This window comes from Palaemon carinicauda, chromosome 21, assembly GCF_036898095.1.
Source record: "Palaemon carinicauda isolate YSFRI2023 chromosome 21, ASM3689809v2, whole genome shotgun sequence".
Lineage (NCBI taxonomy): Eukaryota > Metazoa > Arthropoda > Malacostraca > Decapoda > Palaemonidae > Palaemon > Palaemon carinicauda.
The window spans coordinates 73,789,225-73,815,213 of NC_090745.1; the positions used below are offsets into that span (position 1 = coordinate 73,789,225).

The window sequence follows — 25,989 nt, forward strand, 5'->3', positions numbered from 1 at the left end:
TCCCTGGCCATATTGGTTTTGGCTAAATTTTCATGGCCGGATGCCTTTCCTACCGCCAACCCTCCCCATTTACCCGGGCTTGGGACCGGCACCAAGGAGACTGATCTCTAATACCTTGGGTTACTACATCCTTGACCTGATCAAATAGGTAAGGGCTCAATGCAGACCCCTTATGTAGTTCCACATTTACTGGGAAACTTTCTGTTAGGCGTAAACTGCTCTTAACATTTGCTTCTGCCCTCTCATACATATCTTGGGTAATTCTTACGTATTTCTCAAGGACTACCTTTTCATTCATTCATCTCCACACATCCTGACCTGGTCCTCGATCGTATGCCTTCTCCAGGTCAATAAAGACCATATGTAATCCCTTCTGTTTCTCCCAATGTTTTTCTATCATCTGCCTCAAAGCAAATATTGCATTGACGGTCCCTCTTCCAGTCATGAATCCAAATTGTTCCTCACCAATTGTTTCATCTCTGAGTCTATTCTCAATGATCTTCTCCCATATTTTCATAGTATGGTTTATCAATGTTATGCCTCTGTAGTTGCCACATTCCTGGATGTCTCCCTTCCCCTTATAGATGGGGATGATTAGGCTTCCTCTTCATTCCACTGGTATCTTTTCCTGATTGAAGATCTTTTTCATGGCCGGATGCCTTTCCTGCCGCCAACCTTCCCCATTTACCCGGGCTTAGGACTAGCACCAAGTTGAGGATGGCCTGCCTCCCTCAGTGGCTGGGTTATTATTCTTTTGAGATCTGGAAGGCTGAAATCCACTTGGCATATCTTGTCTCTCTCTCATTGGTTGGTAATTCAGGTGGCTTCCAATCTCTAGCCATCTTCTGCTCCAATCTTCCAGTACCATGAGTTCTTTTCCAAGGGACACAGCATACTAAAAGTAGTCAGACTTTTTTGTTCTGCATTTTTCCACCTGATAAAGAAACAGTACCGATGATGAGGTGTGGGACAGAGGTAGATGGCGAAAGCTGACCAGAAACATCGACCCCACATAGAAGTGGGTAAAGATGTAGAAAAAAAGGAAGAAGAAGAAGATTGCAGACCAGGACGAGTTTGACCTGTTCTCTCTGTTGACTCCATATTGTAGATTATTACCTTGATATGTGGAATGCTGGAATCCACTTGCCATATCCTGTCTCTCTCTCTCTCGATGGCTGGTAATTCAGGTGACTGCTAATCTCAAGCCATTTTTTGTTCCAATCTTCCTGTTCCACTATTCCAGCTCTATGAATTCTTCTCCAAGGGTCACAGCATACTAAAAGTAGTAAGACTTATTTGTTCTGCATTTATCCCCTGATAAAGAAACAGTACAGGTAATCTTTATCAAGGAACATTGCAGACCAGAACCAGTTTGACCTGTTCCCTCTGCTGACTCCATATTTTAGATTATTACCTTGAGATCTGGAATGCTAGAATCCACTTGGTATATCCTGTCTATCTCTCAATGTCTGGTAATTCAGGGTAGCTGCCAATCTCAAGCCATTTTCTGTTCCAATCTTCCTCTTCCACTATTCCAGTACTATAATTCTTCTCCAAGGGACACAGCATACTAGAAGTAGTCAGACTTGCTTGTTCTATATCTGTCCACCTGATAAAGAAACAGTACAAGTGAATCTTTATCAAGGAACATTGCAGACCAGAACCAGTTTGACCTGTTCCCTCTGCTGACTCCATATTTTAGATTATTACCTTGAGATCTGGAAGGCTGGAATCCACTTGGTATATCCTGTCTATCTCTCAATGTCTGGTATTTCAGGTGGCTGCCAATCTCAAAACATTTTCTGTTCCAATCTTGCTGTTCCACTATTCCAGAACTATGAATTCTTCTCTAAAGGACACAACATACTAGAAGTAGTCAGACTTGCTTGTTGTGTATCTGTCCACCTGATAAAGAAACAGTACAAGTGAATATTTATCAAGGAACATTCCAAACCAGATCCAGTTTGACCTGTTCCTTCTGCTGAGTCCATCTTTTAGATTATTCCTTGAGATCTGGAATGCTGGAATCCTCTTGGCATATCCTGTGTATCTCTCAATGGCTGGTAATTCAGGTGGCTGCCAATCTCAAGCTATTTTCTGTTCCAATCTTCCTGTTCCTCTATTCCAGTACTATGAATTCTTCTACAAGAGAAACAACATACTAGAAGTAGTCAGACTGGCTTGTTCTGTATCTGTCCACCTGATAAAGAAACAGTCCAAGCGAATCTTTATCAAGGAACGTAGTAGATCAGAACCAATATGCCCTGTTCCCTCTGCTGACTCCATATTGTAGATTATTACCTTGAGATCTGGAAGGCTGGAATTATCTTGGCTTATCCTGTCTTATCTCTCAATGTCTGGTAATTCATAGGCACTGCCATTCTTAAGTTTTCTTTTCCATTATTTTAATACTATGAATTCTTCTTCCAAGGGACTCAACATACTAGAAGTAGTCAGACTTGCTCGTTCTGTATCTGTCCACCTGATAAAGAAGCAGTACAAGTGAATCTTTATCAAGGAGCATTGCACACCAGAACCAGTTTGACATGCTCCCTCTGCTGACTCCATATTGTAGATTATTACCTTGAGATTTGGAATGCTGGAATCCACTTGGTATATCCTGTCTATCTCTCAATGTATGGTAATTCAGGTGGATGCCAATCTCAAGCCATTTTCTGTTCCAATCTTCCTGTTACACTATTTCAGTACTATGAAATCTTCTCCAAGGGACACAACATACTAGAAGTAGTTTCAGTACTATGAAATTTTCTCCAAGGGACAGAACATACTAGAAGTAGTCAGACTTGCTCGTTCTGTATCTGTCCACCTGATAAAGAAACAGTTCAGGTGAATCTTTATCAAGGAACATTGCAGACCAGAACCAGTTTGACCTGTTCACTCTGCTGACTCCATATTTTAGATTTTTACCTTGAGATCTGGAAGGCTGGAATCCACTTGGTATATCCAGTCTATCTCTCAATATATGGAATTCAGGTGGCTTCCAATCTCAAGCCATTTTCTGTTCCAATCTTCCTGTTACACTATTCCAGTACTGTTAATTCTTCTCCAAATGACACAACATACTAGAAGTAGTCGGACATGCTTTTTCTGTATCTGTCCACCTGATAAAGAAACAGTCCAAGCGAATCTTTATCAAGGAACATTGTAGATCAGAACCAATTTGCCCTGTTCCCTCTGCTGACTCCATATTGTAGATTATTACCTTGAGATCTGGAATGCTTGAATTCACTTGGTATATCCCGTCTATCTCTCAATGTATGGTAATTCAGGTAGGATGCCAATCTCAAGCCATTTTCTGTTTCAATCTTCCTGTTACACTATTTCAGTACTATAAAATCTTCTCCAAGGGACACAACATACTAGAAGTAGTTAGACTTACTTGTTCTGTATCTGTCCACCTGATAAAGAAACAGTACAAGTGAATCTTTATCAAGGAACATTGCAGACCAGAACAAGTTTGACCTGTTCACTCTGCTGACTCCATATTGTAGGTTAGTACCTTGATATCTGGAATTCTGGAATCCACCTGGCATATCCTGTCTATCTCTCGATGGCTGGTAATTCAGGTGGCTGCCAATCTCAAGCCAGTTTTTGTTCCAATCTTCCTGTTCCACTATTCCAGTTCTGTGAATCTTCTCTAAGGGACACGGCATATTAGAAGTAGTAAGACTTGTTTGTTCTGCATTTATCTCATGATAAAGAAACAGTACAGGTAATCTTTATCCAGGAACATTGCAGACCAGAACCAGTTTGACCTGCTTCCTCTGCTGACTCCATATTTTAGATTATTACCTTGAGATTTGGAAGGCTGGAATCCACTTGGTATATCCTCGCTATCTCTCAATGTCTGGTAATTCAGGTGGCTGCTAATCTCAAGCCACTTTTTGTTCCAATCTTCCTGTTCCACTATTCCAGTTCTGTGAATCTTCTCTAAGGGACACGGCATATTAGAAGTAGTAAGACTTGTTTGTTCTGCATTTATCTCATGATAAAGAAACAGTACAGGTAATCTTTATCCAGGAACATTGCAGACCAGAACCAGTTTGACCTGCTTCCTCTGCTGACTCCATATTGTAGATTATTACCTTGAGATCTGGAATGCTGGAATCCTCTTGGCATATTTCTCAAGGGCTGGTAATTCAGGTGGCAGCCAATATCAAGCTTTTTCTGCTCCAATCTTCCGGTTCCTCTATTCCAGTACTATGAATTCTTCTCCAAGGGACACAGCATACTAGAAGTAGTCAGACTTGTTTGTTCTGTATCTGTCCACCTAATAAAGAAACAGTACAATTGAATCTTTATCAATAAATGTAGATCAGAACCTGTTTGACCTGTTCCCTCTGCTGACTCCATATTGTAGATTATTACCTTGAGATATCTGGAAGGCTGGAATCCACTTGGCATATCCTGCCTATCTCAATGCCTGGTAATTCATAGGCGATGCTAATCTCAAGAAATTTTCTGTTCCACTATTCCAGTACTATGAATTCTTCTACAAGAGACACAGCATACTAGAAGTAGTCAGACTTGCTTGTTCCGTATCTGTCCACCTGATAAAGAAACAGTACAAGTGAATCTTTATCAAGGAACATTGCAGACCAGAACCAGTTTGACCTGTTCCCTCTGCTAACTCCATATTTTACATTATTACCTTGAGATCTGGAAGGCTGGAATCCACTTGGTGTATCCTGTCTATCTCTCAATGGCTGGTAATTCAGGTGGCTGCAAATCTCAAGCCATTTTTTGTTCCAATCTTCTTGTTCCAATATTCCAGTACTATGAATTCTTCTCCAAGGGACACAACAAACTAGAAGTAGTAAGACTTGCTCGTTCTGTATCTGTCCACCTGATAAGGGAACAGTACAAGTGAATCTTTACCAAGGAACATTGTAAAACAGAACCAGTTTGACCTGTTCCCTTTGCTGAGTCCATCTTTTAAATTATTCCCTTGAGATCTGGAAGGCTGGAATCCACTTGGCATATCATGTGTATCTCTCAATGGCTGGTAATTCAGGTGGCTGCCAATCTTAAGCCATTTTTTGTTCCAATCTTCTGGTTCCGTTATTCCAGTACCATTAATTCTTCTCTATGGGACACAGCATACTAGAATTTGTCAGACCTGTTTTTTCTGCATTTGTCCACTTGATAAAGAAACAGTACAAGTGAATCTTTATTAAGGAACATTGCAGACGAGAACCAGTTTGACCTGTTCCCTCTGCTGACTCCATATTGTAGATTATTTCTTTGAGATCTCGAATGCTGGAATCCACTTTGCATATCATGTGGATCTCTCAATGATTGGTAATTGATGTGGCTGCTCTCTCAAGCTATTTACTGCTCCAGTCTTCCTGTTCCTCTATTCCAGTACTAAGAAATCTTCTCCAACCGCATACTAGAAGTAGTCAGACTTGCTTGTTCTGTATCTGTCCACCTGATAAAGAAACAGTAGAAGTGAATCTTTATCAAGGAACATTGTAGATCAGAACCAATTTGACCTGTTCCCTCTGCTGACTCCATATTGTAGATTATTTCTTTGAGATCTGGAAGGCTGGAATCCACTTGGCATATCCTGTCTATCTCTCAATGTATGGTAATTCAGGTGGCTGTCAATCTCAAGCCATTTTCTGTTCCAATCCTCCTGTTACATTATTCCTGTACTATGAATTCTTCTCAAAGGGATACAAAATACTAGAAGTAGTCAGACTTGCTTGTTCTGTATCTGTCCACCTGATAAAGAAACAGTACAAGTGAATCTTTATCAAGGAACATTGCAGACCAGAACCAGTTTGACCTGTTCCCTCTGCTGAGTCCATCTTTTAGATAATTCACTCCAGATCTGGAAGCTAGAATCCACTTGGCATATCCTGTCTATCTCTCAATGTCTGGTAATTCAGGTGGCTGCCAATCTCAAGCCATTTTCTGTTCCAATCTTCCTGTTCCACTATTCCAGTACTATGAATTCTTCTCCAAGGGACACAGCATACTAGAAGTAGTCAAACTTGCTTGTTCTGTATCTGTTCCCCTGATAAAGAAACAGTACAAGTGAATCTTTATCAAGGAACATTGCAGACCAGAACCAGTTTGACCTGTTCCCTCTGCTACTCCATATTGTAGATTATTCTTGAGATCTGGAAGCTGGAATCCACTTGGCATATCCTGTCTATCTCTCAATGTGGTAATTCAGTGGCTTGCAATCTCAAGCCATTTTCTGTTCTAATTTCCTGTTCCACTATTCCAGTCCTATGAATTCTTCTCCAAGGGACACAGCATACTAGAAGTAGTCAGACTTGCTTGTTCTGTATCTGTCCACCTGATAAAGAAACAGTACAAGTGAATCTTTATCAAGGAACATTGTAGACCAGAACCAGTTTGACCTGTTCCCTTCTGCTGAGTCCATATTTTAAATTATTCCATTGAGATCTGGAATGCTGGAATCCACTTGGCATATCCTGTGTATCTGTCAATGGCTGGTAATTCAGGTGGCTGCCAATCTCAAGCCATTTTCTGTCCAATCTTCCTGTTCCTCCATTCCAGTACTATGAATTCTTCTCCAAGGGACACAGCATACTAGAAGTAGTCAGACTTGCTTTTTTGTATCTGTCCACTGATAAAGAAACAGTACAAGTGAATCTTTATCAAGGAACATTGTAGATCAGAACTAGTTTGACCTGTTCCCTCTGTTGACTCCATATTGTAGATTATTAACTTGAGATCTGGAAGGCTGGAATCCACTTGGCATATCCTGTCTATCTCACAATGTCTGGTAATTCAGGTGGCTGCTAATTACAAGCCATTTTCTGTTCTAATTTTCCTGTTTCACTATTTCAGTCCTTTGGATTCTTCTCCAAGGGACACAGCATACTAGAATAGGTCAGACTTGTTTGTTCTGCATTTATCCCCTGATAAAGAAACAGTAGAGGTGAATTTTTATCAAGAAACATTGCAGACCAGAACCAGTTTGACCTGTTCCCTCTGCTGAATCCATCTTTTAAATTATTCCCTTGAGATCTGGAATGCTAGAATCCACTTAGCATATCCTGTCTATCTCTCAATGTCTGGTAATTCAGGTGTCTGCCAATTACAAGCCATTTTCTGTTCTAATTTTCCTGTTTCACTATTCCAGTCCTTTGGATTCTTCTCCAAGGGACACAGCATACTAGAATAAGTCAAACTTGTTTCTTCTGCATTTATCCAATGATAAAGAAACAGTAGAGGTGAATCTTTATCAAGGAACATTGCAGACCAGAACCAGTTTGACCTGTTCCCTCTGCTGAGTCCATCTTTTGAATTATTCCATTGAGATCTGGAATGCTAGAATCCACTTAGCATATCCTGTCTATCTCTCAATGTCTGGTAATTCAGGTGGCTGCTAATTACAAGCCATTTTCTGTTCTAATTTTCCTGTTTCACTATTTAAGTCCTTTGGATTCTTCTCCAAGGGACACAGCATACTAGAATAAGTCAGACTTGTTTGTTCTGCATTTATCCCCTGATAAAGAAACAGTACAGGTGAATCTTTATCAAGGAACATTGCAGACCAGAACCAGTTTGACCTGTTCCCTTTGCTGAGTCCATCTTTTAAATTATTCCCTTGAGATCTAGAATGCTAGAATCCACTTAGCATATCCTGTCTATCTCTCAATGTCTGGTAATTCAGGTGTCTGCCAATTACAAGCCATTTTCTGTTCTAATTTTCCTGTTTCACTATTCCAGTCCTTTGGATTCTTCTCCAAGGGACACAGCATACTAGAATAAGTCAGACTTGTTTGTTCTGCATTTATCCCCTGATAAAGAAACAGTACAGGTGAATCTTTATCAAGGAACATTGCAGACCAGAACCAGTTTGACCTGTTCCCTCTGCTGAATCCATCTTTTAAATTATTCCCTTGAGATCTGGAATGCTAGAATCCACTTAGCATATCCTGTCTATCTCTCAATGTCTGGTAATTCAGGTGTCTGCCAATTACAAGCCATTTTCTGTTCTAATTTTCCTGTTTCACTATTCCAGTCCTTTGGATTCTTCTCCAAGGGACACAGCATACTAGAATAAGTCAGACTTGTTTGTTCTGCATTTATCCCCTGATAAAGAAACAGTACAGGTGAATCTTTATCAAGGAACATTGCAGACCAGAACCAGTTTGACCTGTTCCCTCTGCTGAATCCATCTTTTAAATTATTCCCTTGAGATCTGGAATGCTAGAATCCTCTTAGATATCCTGTCTATCTCTCAATGTCTGGTAATTCAGGTGGCTGCTAATTACAAGCCATTTTCTGTTCTAATTTTCCTGTTTCACTATTTCAGTCCTTTGGATTCTTCTCCAAGGGACACAGCATACTAGAATAAGTCAGACTTGTTGTTTCTGCATTTATCCCCTGATAAAGAAACAGTACAGGTGAATCTTTATCAAGGAACATTGCAGACCAGAACCAGTTTGACCTGTTCCCTCTGCTGAGTCCATCTTTTAAATTATTCCCTTGAGATCTGGAATGCTAGAATCCACTTAGCATATCCTGTCTATCTCTCAATGTCTGGTAATTCAGGTGGCTGTTAATTACAAGCCATTTTCTGTTCTAATTTTCCTGTTTCATATTTAAGTCCTTTGGATTCTTCTCCAAGGGACACAGCATACTAGAATAAGTCAGACTTGTTTGTTCTGCATTTATCCCCTGATAAAGAAACAGTACAGTTTGAATCTTTATCAAGGAACATTGCAGACCAGAACCAGTTTGACCTGTTCCCTCTGCTGAGTCCATCTTTTAAATTATTCCCTTGAGATCTGGAATGCTAGAATCCACTTAGCATATCCTGTCTATCTCTCAATGTCTGGTAATTCAGGTGGCTGCCAATTACAAGCCATTTTCTGTTCTAATTTTCCTGTTTCACTATTCCAGTCCTTTGGATTCTTCTCCAAGGGACACAGCATACTAGAATAAGTCAGACTTGTTTGTTCTGCATTTATCCCCTGATAAAGAAACAGTACAGGTGAATCTTTATCAAGGAACATTGCAGACCAGAACCAGTTTGACCTGTTCCCTCTGCTGAGTCCATCTTTTAAATTATTCCCTTGAGATCTGGAATGCTAGAATCCACTTAGCATATCCTGTCTATCTCTCAATGTCTGGTAATTCAGGTGGCTGCTAATTACAAGCCATTTTCTGTTCTAATTTTCCTGTTTCACTATTCCAGTCCTTTGGATTCTTCTCCAAGGGACACAGCATACTAGAATAAGTCAGACTTGTTTGTTCTGCATTTATCCCCTGATAAAGAAACAGTACAGGTGAATCTTTATCAAGGAACATTGCAGACCAGAACCAGTTTGACCTGTTCCCTCTGCTGAATCCATCTTTTAAATTATTCCCTTGAGATCTGGAATGTTAGAATCCACTTAGAATATCCTGTCTATCTCTCAATGTCTGGTAATTCAGGTGGCTGCCAATTACAAGCCCTTTTCTGTTTCAATTTTCCTGTTTCACTATTCCAGTCCTTTGGATTCTTCTCCAAGGGACACAGCATACTAGAATAAGTCAGACTTATTTGTTCTGCATTTATCCCCTGATAAAGAAACAGTACAGGTGAATCTTTATCAAGGAACATTGCAGACCAGAACCAGTTTGACCTGTTCCCTCTGCTGAGTCCATCTTTTAAATTATTCCCTTGAGATCTGGAATGCTAGAATCCACTTAGCATATCCTGTCTATCTCCTCAATGTCTGGTAATTCAGGTGGCTGCTAATTACAAGCCATTTTCTGTTCTAATTTTCCTGTTTCACCATTTCAGTCCTTTGGATTCTTCTCCAAGGGACACAGCATACTAGAATAGTCACACTTGTTTGTTCTGCATTTATCCCCTGATAAAGAAACAGTACAGGTGAATCTTTATCATGGAACATTGCAGACCAGAACCAGTTTGACCTGTTCCCTCTGCTGAGCCCATCTTTTAAATTATTCCCTTGAGATCTGGAATGCTAGAATCCACTTAGCATATCCTGTCTATCTCTCAATGTCTGGTAATTCAGGTGTCTGCTAATTACAAGCCATTTTCTGTTCTAATTTTCCTATTTCACTATTTCAGTCCTTTGGATTCTTCTCCAAGGGACACAGCATACTAGAATAAGTCAGACTTGTTTCTTCTGCATTTATCCCCTGATAAAAAACAGTACAGGTGAATCTTTATCAAGGAACATTGCAGACCAGAACTAGTTTGACCTGTTCCCTTTGCTGAGTCCATCTTTTAAATTATTCCCTTGAGATCTGGAATGCTAGAATCCACTTAGCATATCCTGTCTATCTCTCAATGTCTGGTAATTCAGGTGGCTGCTAATTACAAGCCATTTTCTGTTCTAATTTTCCTGTTTCACTATTTCAGTCCTTTGGATTCTACTCCAAGGGACACAGCATACTAGAGTAAGTCAGACTTGTTAGTTCTGCATTTATCCCCTGATAAAGAAACAGTACAGGTGAATCTTTATCAAGGAACATTGCAGACCAGAACCAGTTTGAATTGTTCCCTCTGCTGAATCCATCTTTTAAATTATTCCATTGAGATCTGGAATGCTAGAATCCACTTAGCATATCCTGTCTATCTCTCAATGTCTGGTAATTCAGGTGTCTGCCAATTACAAGCCATTTTCTGTTCTAATTTTCCTGTTTCAATATTCCAGTCCTTTGGATTCTTCTCCAAGGGACACAGCATACTAGAATAAGTCAGACTTGTTTGTTCTGCATTTATCCCCTGATAAAGAAACAGTACAGGTGAATCTTTATCAAGGAACATTGCAGACAGGAACCAGTTTGACCTGTTCCCTCTGCTGAATCCATCTTTTAAATTATTCCCTTGAGATCTGGAATGCTAGAATCCACTTACATATCCTGTCTATCTCTCAATGTCTGGTAATTCAGGTGACTGCTAATTATAAGCCATTTTCTGTTCTAATTTTCCTGTTTCACTATTTCCAGTCCTTTGGATTCTTCTCCAAGGGACACAGCATACTAGAATAAGTCAGACTTGTTTGTTCTGCATTTATCCCCTGATAAAGAAACAGTACAGGTGAATCTTTATCAAGGAACATTGCAGACCAGAACCAGTTTGACCTGTTCCTCTGCTGAATCCATCTTTTAAATTATTCCCTTGAGATCTGGAATGCTAGAATCCTCTTAGAATATCCTGTCTATCTCTCAATGTCTGGTAATTCAGGTGGCTGCCAATTACAAGCCATTTTCTGTTCTAATTTTCCTGTTTTCACTATTTCAGTCCTTTGGATTCTTCTCCAAGGGACACAGCATACTAGAATAAGTCAGACTTGTTTCTTCTGCATTTATCCCCTGATAAAGAAACAGTACAGGTGAATCTTTATCAAGGAACATTGCAGACCAGAACCAGTTTGACCTGTTCCCTCTGCTGAGTCCATCTTTTAAATTATTCCCTTGAGATCTGGAATGCTAGAATCCACTTAGCATATCCTGTCTATCTCTCAATGTCTGGTAATTCAGGTGGCTGCTAATTACAAGCCATTTTCTGTTCTAATTTTCCTGTTTCACTATTTAGTCCTTTGGATTCTTCTCCAAGGGACACAGCATACTAGAATAAGTCAGACTTGTTTGTTCTGCATTTATCCCCTGATAAAGAAACAGTACAGTGAATCTTTATCAAGGAACATTGCAGACCAGAACCAGTTTGACCTGTTCCCTCTGCTGAGTCCATCTTTTAAATTATTCCCTTGAGATCTAGAATGCTAGAATCCACTTAGCATATCCTGTCTATCTCTCAATGTCTGGTAATTCAGTGGCTGCCAATTACAAGCCATTTTCTGTTCTAATTTTCTGTTTCACTATTCCAGTCCTTTGGATTCTTCTCCAAGGGACACAGCATACTAGAATAAGTCAGACTTGTTTGTTCTGCATTTATCCCCTGATAAAGAAACAGTACAGGTGAATCTTTATCAAGGAACATTGCAGACCAGAACCAGTTTGACCTGTTCCCTCTGCTGAGTCCATCTTTTAAATTATTCCCTTGAGATCTGGAATGCTAGAATCCACTTAGCAATATCCTGTCTATCTCTCAATGTCTGGTAATTCAGGTGGCTGCTAATTACAAGCCATTTTCTGTTCTAATTTTCCTGTTTCACTATTCCAGTCCTTTGGATTCTTCTCCAAGGGACACAGCATACTAGAATAAGTCAGACTTATTTGTTCTGCATTTATCCCCTGATAAAGAAACAGTACAGGTGAATCTTTATCATGGAACATTGCAGACCAGAACCAGTTTGACCTGTTCCCTCTGCTGAATCCATCTTTTAAATTATTCCCTTGAGATCTGGAATGTTAGAATCCACTTAGAATATCCTGTCTATCTCTCAATGTCTGGTAATTCAGGTGGCTGCTAATTACAAGCCATTTTCTGTTCTAATTTTCCTGTTTCACTATTCCAGTCCTTTGGATTCTTCTCCAAGGGACACAGCATACTAGAATAAGTCAGACTTGTTTGTTCTGCATTTATCCCCTGATAAAGAAACAGTACAGGTGAATCTTTATCATGGAACATTGCAGACCAGAACCAGTTTGACCTGTTCCCTCTGCTGAGTCCATCTTTTAAATTATTCCCTTGAGATCTGGAATGCTAGAATCCACTTAGCTTATCCTGTCTATCTCTCAATGTCTGGTAATTCAGGTGGCTGCTAATTACAAGCCATTTTCTGTTCTAATTTTCCTGTTTCACCATTTCAGTCCTTTGGATTCTTCTCCAAGGGACACAGCATACTAGAATAAGTCAGACTTGTTTGTTCTGCATTTATCCCCTGATAAAGAAACAGTACAGGTGAATCTTTATCATGGAACATTGCAGACCAGAACCAGTTTGACCTGTTCCCTCTGCTGAGCCATCTTTTAAATTATTCCCTTGAGATCTGGAATGCTAGAATCCACTTAGCATATCCTGTCTATCTCTCAATGTCTGGTAATTCAGGTGTCTGCTAATTACAAGCCATTTTCTGTTCTAATTTTCCTGTTTCACTATTTCAGTCCTTTGGATTCTTCTCCAAGGGACACAGCATACTAGAATAAGTCAGACTTGTTTCTTCTGCATTTATCCCCTGATAAAGAAACAGTACAGGTGAATCTTTATCAAGGAACATTGCAGACCAGAACTAGTTTGACCTGTTCCCTTTGCTGAGTCCATCTTTTAAATTATTCCCTTGAGATCTGGAATGCTAGAATCCACTTAGCATATCCTGTCTATCTCTCAATGTCTGGTAATTCAGGTGGCTGCTAATTACAAGCCATTTTCTGTTCTAATTTTCCTGTTTCACTATTTCAGTCCTTTGGATTCTTCTCCAAGGGACACAGCATACTAGAATAAGTCAGACTTGTTAGTTTTGCATTTATCCCCTGATAAAGAAACAGTACAGGTGAATCTTTATCAAGGAACATTGCAGACCAGAACCAGTTTGACCTGTTCCCTCTGCTGAATCCATCTTTTAAATTATTCCATTGAGATCTGGAATGCTAGAATCCACTTAGCATATCCTGTCTATCTCTCAATGTCTGGTAATTCAGGTGTCTGCCAATTACAAGCCATTTTCTGTTCTAATTTTCCTGTTTCACTATTCCAGTCCTTTGGATTCTTCTCCAAGGGACACAGCATACTAGAATAAGTCAAACTTGTTTGTTCTGCATTTATCCCCTGATAAAGAAACAGTACAGGTGAATCTTTATCAAGGAACATTGCAGACAGGAACCAGTTTGACCTGTTCCCACTGCTGAATCCATCTTTTAAATTATTCCCTTGAGATCTGGAATGCTAGAATCCACTTACCATATCCTGGGTATCTCTCAATGTCTGGTAATTCAGGTGGCTGCTAATTATAAGCCATTTTCTGTTCTAATTTTCCTGTTTCACTATTTCAGTCCTTTGGATTCTTCTCCAAGGGACACAGCATACTAGAATAGGTCAGACTTGTTTGTTCTGCATTTATCCCCTGATAAAGAAACAGTAGAGGTGAATTTTTATCAAGGAACATTGCAGACCAGAACCAGTTTGACCTGTTCCCACTGCTGAATTCCTCTTTTAAATTATTCCCTTGAGATCTGGAATGCTAGAATCCACTTAGAATATCCTGTCTATCTCTCAATGTCTGGTAATTCAGGTGTCTGCCAATTACAAGCCATTTTCTGTTCTAATTTTCCTGTTTCACTATTTCAGTCCTTTGGATTCTTCTCCAAGGGACACAGCATACTAGAATAAGTCAAACTTGTTTCTTCTGCATTTATCCCCTGATAAAGAAACAGTAGAGGTGAATCTTTATCAAGGAACATTGCAGACCAGAACCAGTTTGACCTGTTCCCTCTGCTGAGTCCATCTTTTGAATTATTCCCTTGAGATCTGGAATGCTAGAATCCACTTAGCATATCCTGTCTATCTCTCAATGTCTGGTAATTCAGGTGGCTGCTAATTACAAGCCATTTTCTGTTCTAATTTTCCTGTTTCACTATTTCAGTCCTTTGGATTCTTCTCCAAGGGACACAGCATACTAGAATAAGTCAGTCTTGTTTGTTCTGCATTTATCCCCTGATAAAGAAACAGTACAGGTGAATCTTTATCAAGGAACATTGCAGACCAGAACCAGTTTGACCTGTTCCCTCTGCTTAGTCCATCTTTTAAATTATTCCCTTGAGATCTAGAATGCTAGAATCCACTTAGCATATCCTGTCTATCTCTCAATGTCTGGTAATTCAGGTGGCTGCTAATTACAAGCCATTTTCTGTTCTAATTTTCTTGTTTCACTATTCCAGTCCTTTGGATTCTTCTCCAAGGGACACAGCATACTAGAATAAGTCAGACTTATTTGTTCTGCATTTATCCCCTGATAAATAAACAGTACAGGTGAAACTTTATCAAGGAACATTGCAGACCAGAACCAGTTTGACCTGTTCCCTCTGCTGAATCCATCTTTTAAATTATTCCCTCTAGATCTGGAATGTTAGAATCCACTTAGAATATCCTGTCTATCTCTCAATGTCTTTGTAATTCAGGTGGCTGCTAATTACAAGCCCTTTTCTGTTTTAATTTTCCTGTTTCACTATTTCAGTCCTTTGGATTCTTCTCCAAGGGACACAGCATACTAGAATAAGTCAGACTTATTTGTTCTGCATTTATCCCCTGATAAAGAAACAGTACAGGTGAATCTTTATCATGGAACATTGCAGACCAGAACCAGTTTGACCTGTTCCCTCTGCTGAGTCCATCTTTTAAATTATTCCCTTGAGATCTGGAATGCTAGAATCCACTTAGCATATCCTGTCTATTTCTCAATGTCTGGTAATTCGGGAGTCTGCTAATTACAAGCCATTTTCTGTTCTAATTTTCCTGTTTCACTATTTCAGTCCTTTGGATTCTTCTCCAAGGGACACAGCACACTAGAATAAGTCAGACTTGTTTGTTCTGCATTTATCCCCTGATAAAGAAACAGTACAGGTGAATCTTTATCATGGAACATTGCAGACCAGAACCAGTTTGACCTGTTCCCTCTGCTGAGTCCATCTTTTAAATTATTCCCTTGAGATCTGGAATGCTAGAATCCACTTAGCTTATCCTGTCTATCTCTCAATGTCAGGTAATTCAGGTGGCTGCTAATTACAAGCCATTTTCTGTTCTAATTTTCCTGTTTCACCATTTCAGTCCTTTGGATTCTTCTCCAAGGGACACAGCATACTAGAATAAGTCAGACTTGTTTGTTCTGCATTTATCCCCTGATAAAGAAACAGTACAGGTGAATCTTTATCATGGAACATTGCAGACCAGAACCAGTTTGACCTGTTCCCTCTGCTGAGTCCATCTTTTAAATTATTCCCTTGAGATCTGGAATGCTAGAATCCACTTAGCATATCCTGTCTATCTCTCAATGTCTGGTAATTCAGGTGGCTGCTAATTACAAGCCATTTTCTGTTCTAATTTTCCTGTTTCACTATTTCAGTCCTTTGGATTCTTCTCCAAGGGACACAGCATACTAGAATAAGTCAGACTTGTTTCTTCTGCATTTATCCCCTGATAAAGAAACAGTACAGGTGAATCTTTATCAAGGAACATTGCAGACCAGAACTAGTTTGACCTGTTCCCTTTGCTGAGTCCATCTTTTAAATTATTCCCTTGAGATCTGGAATGCTAGAATCCACTTAGCATATCCTGTCTATCTCTCAATGTCTGGTAATTCAGGTGGCTGCTAATTACAAGCCATTTTCTGTTCTAATTTTCCTGTTTCACTATTTCAGTCCTTTGGATTCTTCTCCAAGGGACACAGCATACTAGAATAAGTCAGACTTGTTAGTTTTGCATTTATCCCCTGATAAAGAAACAGTACAGGTGAATCTTTATCAAGGAACATTGCAGACCAGAACCAGTTTGACCTGTTCCCTCTGCTGAATCCATCTTTTAAATTATTCCATTGAGATCTGGAATGCTAGAATCCACTTAGCATATCCTGTCTATCTCTCAATGTCTGGTAATTCAGGTGTCTGCCAATTACAAGCCATTTTCTGTTCTAATTTTCCTGTTTCACTATTCCAGTCCTTTGGATTCTTCTCCAAGGGACACAGCATACTAGAATAAGTCAAACTTGTTTGTTCTGCATTTATCCCCTGATAAAGAAACAGTACAGGTGAATCTTTATCAAGGAACATTGCAGACAGGAACCAGTTTGACCTGTTCCCACTGCTGAATCCATCTTTTAAATTATTCCCTTGAGATCTGGAATGCTAGAATCCACTTACCATATCCTGGGTATCTCTCAATGTCTGGTAATTCAGGTGGCTGCTAATTATAAGCCATTTTCTGTTCTAATTTTCCTGTTTCACTATTTCAGTCCTTTGGATTCTTCTCCAAGGGACACAGCATACTAGAATAGGTCAGACTTGTTTGTTCTGCATTTATCCCCTGATAAAGAAACAGTAGAGGTGAATTTTTATCAAGGAACATTGCAGACCAGAACCAGTTTGACCTGTTCCCTCTGCTGAATTCATCTTTTAAATTATTCCCTTGAGATCTGGAATGCTAGAATCCACTTAGAATATCCTGTCTATCTCTCAATGTCTGGTAATTCAGGTGTCTGCCAATTACAAGCCATTTTCTGTTCTAATTTTCCTGTTTCACTATTTCAGTCCTTTGGATTCTTCTCCAAGGGACACAGCATACTAGAATAAGTCAAACTTGTTTCTTCTGCATTTATCCCCTGATAAAGAAACAGTAGAGGTGAATCTTTATCAAGGAACATTGCAGACCAGAACCAGTTTGACCTGTTCCCTCTGCTGAGTCCATCTTTTGAATTATTCCCTTGAGATCTGGAATGCTAGAATCCACTTAGCATATCCTGTCTATCTCTCAATGTCTGGTAATTCAGGTGGCTGCTAATTACAAGCCATTTTCTGTTCTAATTTTCCTGTTTCACTATTTCAGTCCTTTGGATTCTTCTCCAAGGGACACAGCATACTAGAATAAGTCAGTCTTGTTTGTTCTGCATTTATCCCCTGATAAAGAAACAGTACAGGTGAATCTTTATCAAGGAACATTGCAGACCAGAACCAGTTTGACCTGTTCCCTCTGCTTAGTCCATCTTTTAAATTATTCCCTTGAGATCTAGAATGCTAGAATCCACTTAGCATATCCTGTCTATCTCTCAATGTCTGGTAATTCAGGTGACTGCTAATTACAAGCCATTTCTGTTCTAATTTTCTTGTTTCACTATTCCAGTCCTTTGGATTCTTCTCCAAGGGACACAGCATACTAGAATAAGTCAGACTTATTTGTTCTGCATTTATCCCCTGATAAATAAACAGTACAGGTGAAACTTTATCAAGGAACATTGCAGACCAGAACCAGTTTGACCTGTTCCCTCTGCTGAATCCATCTTTTAAATTATTCCCTCTAGATCTGGAATGTTAGAATCCACTTAGAATATCCTGTCTATCTCTCAATGTCTTTGTAATTCAGGTGGCTGCTAATTACAAGCCCTTTTCTGTTTTAATTTTCCTGTTTCACTATTTCAGTCCTTTGGATTCTTCTCCAAGGGACACAGCATACTAGAATAAGTCAGACTTATTTGTTCTGCATTTATCCCCTGATAAAGAAACAGTACAGGTGAATCTTTATCATGGAACATTGCAGACCAGAACCAGTTTGACCTGTTCCCTCTGCTGAGTCCATCTTTTAAATTATTCCCTTGAGATCTGGAATGCTAGAATCCACTTAGCATATCCTGTCTATTTCTCAATGTCTGGTAATTCGGGAGTCTGCTAATTACAAGCCATTTTCTGTTCTAATTTTCCTGTTTCACTATTTCAGTCCTTTGGATTCTTCTCCAAGGGACACAGCACACTAGAATAAGTCAGACTTGTTTGTTCTGCATTTATCCCCTGATAAAGAAACAGTACAGGTGAATCTTTATCATGGAACATTGCAGACCAGAACCAGTTTGACCTGTTCCCTCTGCTGAGTCCATCTTTTAAATTATTCCCTTGAGATCTGGAATGCTAGAATCCACTTAGCTTATCCTGTCTATCTCTCAATGTCAGGTAATTCAGGTGGCTGCTAATTACAAGCCATTTTCTGTTCTAATTTTCCTGTTTCACCATTTCAGTCCTTTGGATTCTTCTCCAAGGGACACAGCATACTAGAATAAGTCAGACTTGTTTGTTCTGCATTTATCCCCTGATAAAGAAACAGTACAGGTGAATCTTTATCATGGAACATTGCAGACCAGAACCAGTTTGACCTGTTCCCTCTGCTGAGTCCATCTTTTAAATTATTCCCTTGAGATCTGGAATGCTAGAATCCACTTAGCATATCCTGTCTATCTCTCAATGTCTGGTAATTCAGGTGGCTGCTAATTACAAGCCATTTTCTGTTCTAATTTTCCTGTTTCACTATTTCAGTCCTTTGGATTCTTCTCCAAGGGACACAGCATACTAGAATAAGTCAGACTTGTTTCTTCTGCATTTATCCCCTGATAAAGAAACAGTACAGGTGAATCTTTATCAAGGAACATTGCAGACCAGAACTAGTTTGACCTGTTCCCTTTGCTGAGTCCATCTTTTAAATTATTCCCTTGAGATCTGGAATGCTAGAATCCACTTAGCATATCCTGTCTATCTCTCAATGTCTGGTAATTCAGGTGGCTGCTAATTACAAGCCATTTTCTGTTCTAATTTTCCTGTTTCACTATTTCAGTCCTTTGGATTCTTCTCCAAGGGACACAGCATACTAGAATAAGTCAGACTTGTTAGTTTTGCATTTATCCCCTGATAAAGAAACAGTACAGGTGAATCTTTATCAAGGAACATTGCAGACCAGAACCAGTTTGACCTGTTCCCTCTGCTGAATCCATCTTTTAAATTATTCCATTGAGATCTGGAATGCTAGAATCCACTTAGCATATCCTGTCTATCTCTCAATGTCTGGTAATTCAGGTGTCTGCCAATTACAAGCCATTTTCTGTTCTAATTTTCCTGTTTCACTATTCCAGTCCTTTGGATTCTTCTCCAAGGGACACAGCATACTAGAATAAGTCAAACTTGTTTGTTCTGCATTTATCCCCTGATAAAGAAACAGTACAGGTGAATCTTTATCAAGGAACATTGCAGACAGGAACCAGTTTGACCTGTTCCCACTGCTGAATCCATCTTTTAAATTATTCCCTTGAGATCTGGAATGCTAGAATCCACTTACCATATCCTTGGTATCTCTCAATGTCTGGTAATTCAGGTGGCTGCTAATTATAAGCCATTTTCTGTTCTAATTTTCCTGTTTCACTATTTCAGTCCTTTGGATTCTTCTCCAAGGGACACAGCATACTAGAATAGGTCAGACTTGTTTGTTCTGCATTTATCCCCTGATAAAGAAACAGTAGAGGTGAATTTTTATCAAGGAACATTGCAGACCAGAACCAGTTTGACCTGTTCCCACTGCTGAATTCATCTTTTAAATTATTCCCTTGAGATCTGGAATGCTAGAATCCACTTAGAATATCCTGTCTATCTCTCAATGTCTGGTAATTCAGGTGTCTGCCAATTACAAGCCATTTTCTGTTCTAATTTTCCTGTTTCACTATTTCAGTCCTTTGGATTCTTCTCCAAGGGACACAGCATACTAGAATAAGTCAAACTTGTTTCTTCTGCATTTATCCCCTGATAAAGAAACAGTAGAGGTGAATCTTTATCAAGGAACATTGCAGACCAGAACCAGTTTGACCTGTTCCCTCTGCTGAGTCCATCTTTTGAATTATTCCCTTGAGATCTGGAATGCTAGAATCCACTTAGCATATCCTGTCTATCTCTCAATGTCTGGTAATTCAGGTGGCTGCTAATTACAAGCCATTTTCTGTTCTAATTTTCCTGTTTCACTATTTCAGTCCTTTGGATTCTTCTCCAAGGGACACAGCATACTAGAATAAGTCAGTCTTGTTTGTTCTGCATTTATCCCCTGATAAAGAAACAGTACAGGTGAATCTTTATCAAGGAACATTGCAGACCAGAACCAGTTTGACCTGTTCCCTCTGCTTAGTCCATCTTTTAAATTATTCCCTTGAGATCTAGAATGCTAGAATCCACTTAGCATATCCTGTCTATCTCTCAATGTCTGGTAATTCAGGTGTCTGCCAATTACAAGCCATTTTCTGTTCTAATTTTCCTGTTTCACTATTCCAGTCCTTTGGATTCTTCTCCAAGGGACACAGCATACTAGAATAAGTCAGACTTGTTTGTTCTGCATTTATCCCCTGATAAAGAAACAGTACAGGTGAATCTTTATCAAGGAACATTGCAGACCAGAACCAGTTTGACCTGTTCCCTCTGCTGAATCCATCTTTTAAATTATTCCCTTGAGATCTGGAATGCTAGAATCCACTTAGCATATCCTGTCTATCTCTCAATGTCTGGTAATTCAGGTGTCTGCCAATTACAAGCCATTTTCTGTTCTAATTTTCCTGTTTCACTATTCCAGTCCTTTGGATTCTTCTCCAAGGGACACAGCATACTAGAATAAGTCAAACTTGTTTCTTCTGCATTTATCCCCTGATAAAGAAACAGTACAGGTGAATCTTTATCAAGGAACATTGCAGACCAGAACCAGTTTGACCGTTCCCTCTGCTGAATCCATCTTTTAAATTATTCCCTTGAGATCTGGAATGCTAGAATCCACTTAGATATCCTGTCTATCTCTCAATGTCTGGTAATTCAGGTGGCTGCTAATTACAAGCCATTTTCTGTTCTAATTTTCCTGTTTCACTATTTCAGTCCTTTGGATTCTTCTCCAAGGGACACAGCATACTAGAATAAGTCAGACTTGTTTCTTCTGCATTTATCCCCTGATAAAGAAACAGTACAGGTGAATCTTTATCAAGGAACATTGCAGACCAGAACCAGTTTGACCGTTCCCTCTGCTGAGTCCATCTTTTAAATTATTCCCTTGAGATCTGGAATGCTAGAATCCACTTACCATATCCTGTCTATCTCTCAATGTCTGGTAATTCAGGTGGCTGCTAATTACAAGCCATTTTCTGTTCTAATTTTCCTGTTTCACTATTTAGTCCTTTGGATTCTTCTCCAAGGGACACAGCATACTAGAATAAGTCAGACTTGTTTGTTCTTGCATTTATCCCCTGATAAAGAAACAGTACAGTTTGAATCTTTATCAAGGAACATTGCAGACCAGAACCAGTTTGACCTGTTCCCTCTGCTGAGTCCATCTTTTAAATTATTCCCTTGAGATCTGGAATGCTAGAATCCACTTAGCATATCCTGTCTATCTCTCAATGTCTGGTAATTCAGGTGGCTGCCAATTACAAGCCATTTTCTGTTCTAATTTTCCTGTTTCACTATTCCAGTCCTTTGGATTCTTCTCCAAGGGACACAGCATACTAGAATAAGTCAGACTTGTTTGTTCTGCATTTATCCCCTGATAAAGAAACAGTACAGGTGAATCTTTATCAAGGAACATTGCAGACCAGAACCAGTTTGACCTGTTCCCTCTGCTGAATCCATCTTTTAAATTATTCCCTTGAGATCTGGAATGCTAGAATCCACTTAGCATATCCTGTCTATCTCTCAATGTCTGGTAATTCAGGTGTCTGCCAATTACAAGCCATTTTCTGTTCTAATTTTCCTGTTTCACTATTCCAGTCCTTTGGATTCTTCTCCAAGGGACACAGCATACTAGAATAAGTCAGACTTGTTTGTTCTGCATTTATCCCCTGATAAAGAAACAGTACAGGTGAATCTTTATCAAGGAACATTGCAGACCAGAACCAGTTTGACCGTTCCCTCTGCTGAATCCATCTTTTAAATTATTCCCTTGAGATCTGGAATGCTAGAATCCACTTAGAATATCCTGTCTATCTCTCAATGTCTGGTAATTCAGGTGGCTGCTAATTACAAGCCATTTTCTGTTCTAATTTTCCTGTTTCACTATTTCAGTCCTTTGGATTCTTCTCCAAGGGACACAGCATACTAGAATAAGTCAGACTTGTTTGTTCTGCATTTATCCCCTGATAAAGAAACAGTACAGGTGAATCTTTATCAAGGAACATTGCAGACCAGAACCAGTTTGACCTGTTCCCTCTGCTGAGTCCATCTTTTAAATTATTCCCTTGAGATCTGGAATGCTAGAATCCACTTAGCATATCCTGTCTATCTCTCAATGTCTGGTAATTCAGGTGGCTGCTAATTACAAGCCATTTTCTGTTCTAATTTTCTTGTTTCACTATTCCAGTCCTTTGGATTCTTCTCCAAGGGACACAGCATACTAGAATAAGTCAGACTTGTTTGTTCTGCATTTATCCCCTGATAAAGAAACAGTACAGGTGAATCTTTATCAAGGAACATTGCAGACCAGAACCAGTTTGACCTGTTCCCTCTGCTGAATCCTCTTTTAAATTATTCCCTTGAGATCTGGAATGTAGAATCCACTTAGAATATCCTGTCTATCTCTCAATGTCTGGTAATTCAGGTGGCTGCTAATTACAAGCCATTTTCTGTTCTAATTTTCCTGTTTCACTATTTCAGTCCTTTGGATTCTTCTCCAAGGGACACAGCATACTAGAATAAGTCAGACTTGTTTGTTCTGCATTTATCCCCTGATAAAGAAACAGTACAGGTGAATCTTTATCAAGGAACATTGCAGACCAGAACCAGTTTGACCTGTTCCCTCTGCTGAGTCCATCTTTTAAATTATTCCCTTGAGATCTGGAATGCTAGAATCCACTTAGCATATCCTGTCTATTTCTCAATGTCTGGTAATTCAGGTGTCTGCTAATTACAAGCCATTTTCTGTTCTAATTTTCCTGTTTCACTATTTCAGTCCTTTGGATTCTTCTCCAAGGGACACAGCATACTAGAATAAGTCAGACTTGTTTGTTCTGCATTTATCCCCTGATAAAGAAACAGTACAGGTGAATCTTTATCATGGAACATTGCAGACCGGAACCAGTTTGACCTGTTCCCTCTGCTGAGTCCATCTTTTAAATTATTCCCTTGAGATCTGGAATGCTAGAATCCACTTAGCATATCCTGTCTATCTCTCAATGTCTGGTAATTCAGGTGGCTGCTAATTACAAGCCATTTTCTGTTCTAATTTTCCTGTTTCACCATTTCAGTCCTTTGGATTCTTCTCCAAGGGACAAATATACTAGAATAAGTCAGACTTGTTTGTTCTGCATTTATCCCCTGATAAAGAAACAGTACAGGAGAATCTTTATCAAGGAACATTGCAGACCAGAACCAGTTTGACCTGTTCCCTCTGCTGAGTCCATCTTTTAAATTATTCCCTTGAGATCTGGAATGCTAGAATCCACTTAGCATATCCTGTCTATCTCTCAATGTCTGGTAATTCAGGTGGCTGCTAATTACAAGCCATTTTCTGTTCTAATTTTCCTGTTTCACTATTTCAGTCCTTTGGATTCTTCTCCAAGGGACACAGCATACTAGAATAAGTCAGACTTGTTTCTTCTGTATTTATCCCCTGATAAAGAAACAGTACAGGTGAATCTTTATCAAGGAACATTGCAGACCAGAACCAGTTTGACCTGTTCCCTTGCTGAGTCCATCTTTTAAATTATTCCCTTGAGATCTGGAATGCTAGAATCCACTTAGCATATCCTGTCTATCTCTCAATGTCTGGTAATTCAGGTGGCTGCTAATTACAAGCCATTTTCTGTTCTAATTTTCCTGTTTCACTATTTCAGTCCTTTGGATTCTTCTCCAAGGGACACAGCATACTAGAATAAGTCAGACTTGTTTGTTTTGCATTTATCCCCTGATAAAGAAACAGTACAGGTGAATCTTTATCAAGGAACATTGCAGACCAGAACCAGTTTGACCTGTTCCCTCTGCTGAATCCATCTTTTAAATTATTCCATTGAGATCTGGAATGCTAGAATCCACTTAGCATATCCTGTCTATCTCTCAATGTCTGGTAATTCAGGTGTCTGCCAATTACAAGCCATTTTCTGTTCTAATTTTCCTGTTTCACTATTCCAGTCCTTTGGATTCTTCTTCAAGGGACACAGCATACTAGAATAAGTCGAACTTGTTTCTTCTTCATTTATCCCCTGATAAAGAAACAGTACAGGTGAATCTTTATCAAGGAACATTGCAGACAGGAACCAGTTTGACCTGTTCCCTCTGCTGAGTCCATCTTTTAAATTATTCCCTTGAGATCTGGAATGCTAGAATCCACTTAGCATATCCTGTCTATCTCTCAATGTCTGGTAATTCAGGTGGCTGCTAATTATAAGCCATTTTTTGTTCTAATTTTCCTGTTTCACTATTTCAGTCCTTTGGATTCTTCTCCAAGGGACACAGCATACTAGAATAGGTCAGACTTGTTTGTTCTTCATTTATCCCCTGATAAAAAACAGTACAGGTGAATCTTTATCAAGGAACATTGCAGACCAGAACCAGTTTGACCTGTTCCCTCTGCTGAATCCATCTTTTAAATTATTCCCTTGAGATCTGGAATGCTAGAATCCACTTAGAATATCCTGTCTATCTCTCAATGTCTGGTAATTCAGGTGTCTGCCAATTACAAGCCATTTTCTGTTCTAATTTTCCTGTTTCACTATTCCAGTCCTTTGGATTCTTCTCCAAGGGACACAGCATACTAGAATAAGTCAAACTTGTTTCTTCTGCATTTATCCCCTGATAAAGAAACAGTACAGGTGAATCTTTATCAAGGAACATTGCAGACCAGAACCAGTTTGACCTGTTCCCTCTGCTGAGTCCATCTTTTAAATTATTCCCTTGAGATCTAGAATGCTAGAATCCACTTAGCATATCCTGTCTATCTCTCAATGTCTGGTAATTCAGGTGTCTGCCAATTACAAGCCATTTTCTGTTCTAATTTTCCTGTTTCACTATTCCAGTCCTTTGGATTCTTCTCCAAGGGACACAGCATACTAGAATAAGTCAGACTTGTTTGTTCTGCATTTATCCCCTGATAAAGAAACAGTACAGGTGAATCTTTATCAAGGAACATTGCAGACCAGAACCAGTTTGACCGGTTCCCTCTGCTGAATCCATCTTTTAAATTATTCCCTTGAGATCTGGAATGCTAGAATCCTCTTTGAATATCCTGTCTATCTCTCAATGCCTGGTAATTCAGGTGGCTGCTAATTACAAGCCATTTTCTGTTCTAATTTTCCTGTTTCACTATTTCAGTCCTTTGGATTCTTCTCCAAGGGACACAGCATACTAGAATAAGTCAGACTTGTTTCTTCTGCATTTATCCCCTGATAAAGAAACAGTACAGGTGAATCTTTATCAAGGAACATTGCAGACCAGAACCAGTTTGACCTGTTCCCTCTGCTGAGTCCATTTTTTAAATTATTCCCTTGAGATCTGGAATGCTAGAATCCACTTAGCATATCCTGTCTATCTCTCAATGTCTGGTAATTCAGGTGGCTGCTAATTACAAGCCATTTTCTGTTCTAA

The 25,989-nt window shown here is 39.3% G+C and overlaps 1 protein-coding gene across 1 annotated transcript in view; it reads right to left on the bottom strand.

Annotated features, from left to right (window-relative positions):
* Window positions 1–1,835: 1,835 nt before the first annotated feature.
* The window catches only part of LOC137614967 (golgin subfamily A member 6-like protein 22), a 30,056-nt gene continuing 5,902 nt past the window's right edge, over window positions 1,836–25,989 (bottom strand). The window contains exons 2-6 of the mRNA XM_068344612.1: window positions 4,900–5,107; window positions 3,814–3,951; window positions 3,521–3,658; window positions 3,401–3,419; window positions 1,836–1,905 (exon numbers count right to left, since the gene is read on the bottom strand). Of these exons, the coding sequence (XP_068200713.1) occupies window positions 1,836–1,905; window positions 3,401–3,419; window positions 3,521–3,658; window positions 3,814–3,951; window positions 4,900–5,107 (573 nt within the window). The remainder of the gene's footprint in view (window positions 1,906–3,400; window positions 3,420–3,520; window positions 3,659–3,813; window positions 3,952–4,899; window positions 5,108–25,989) is intronic.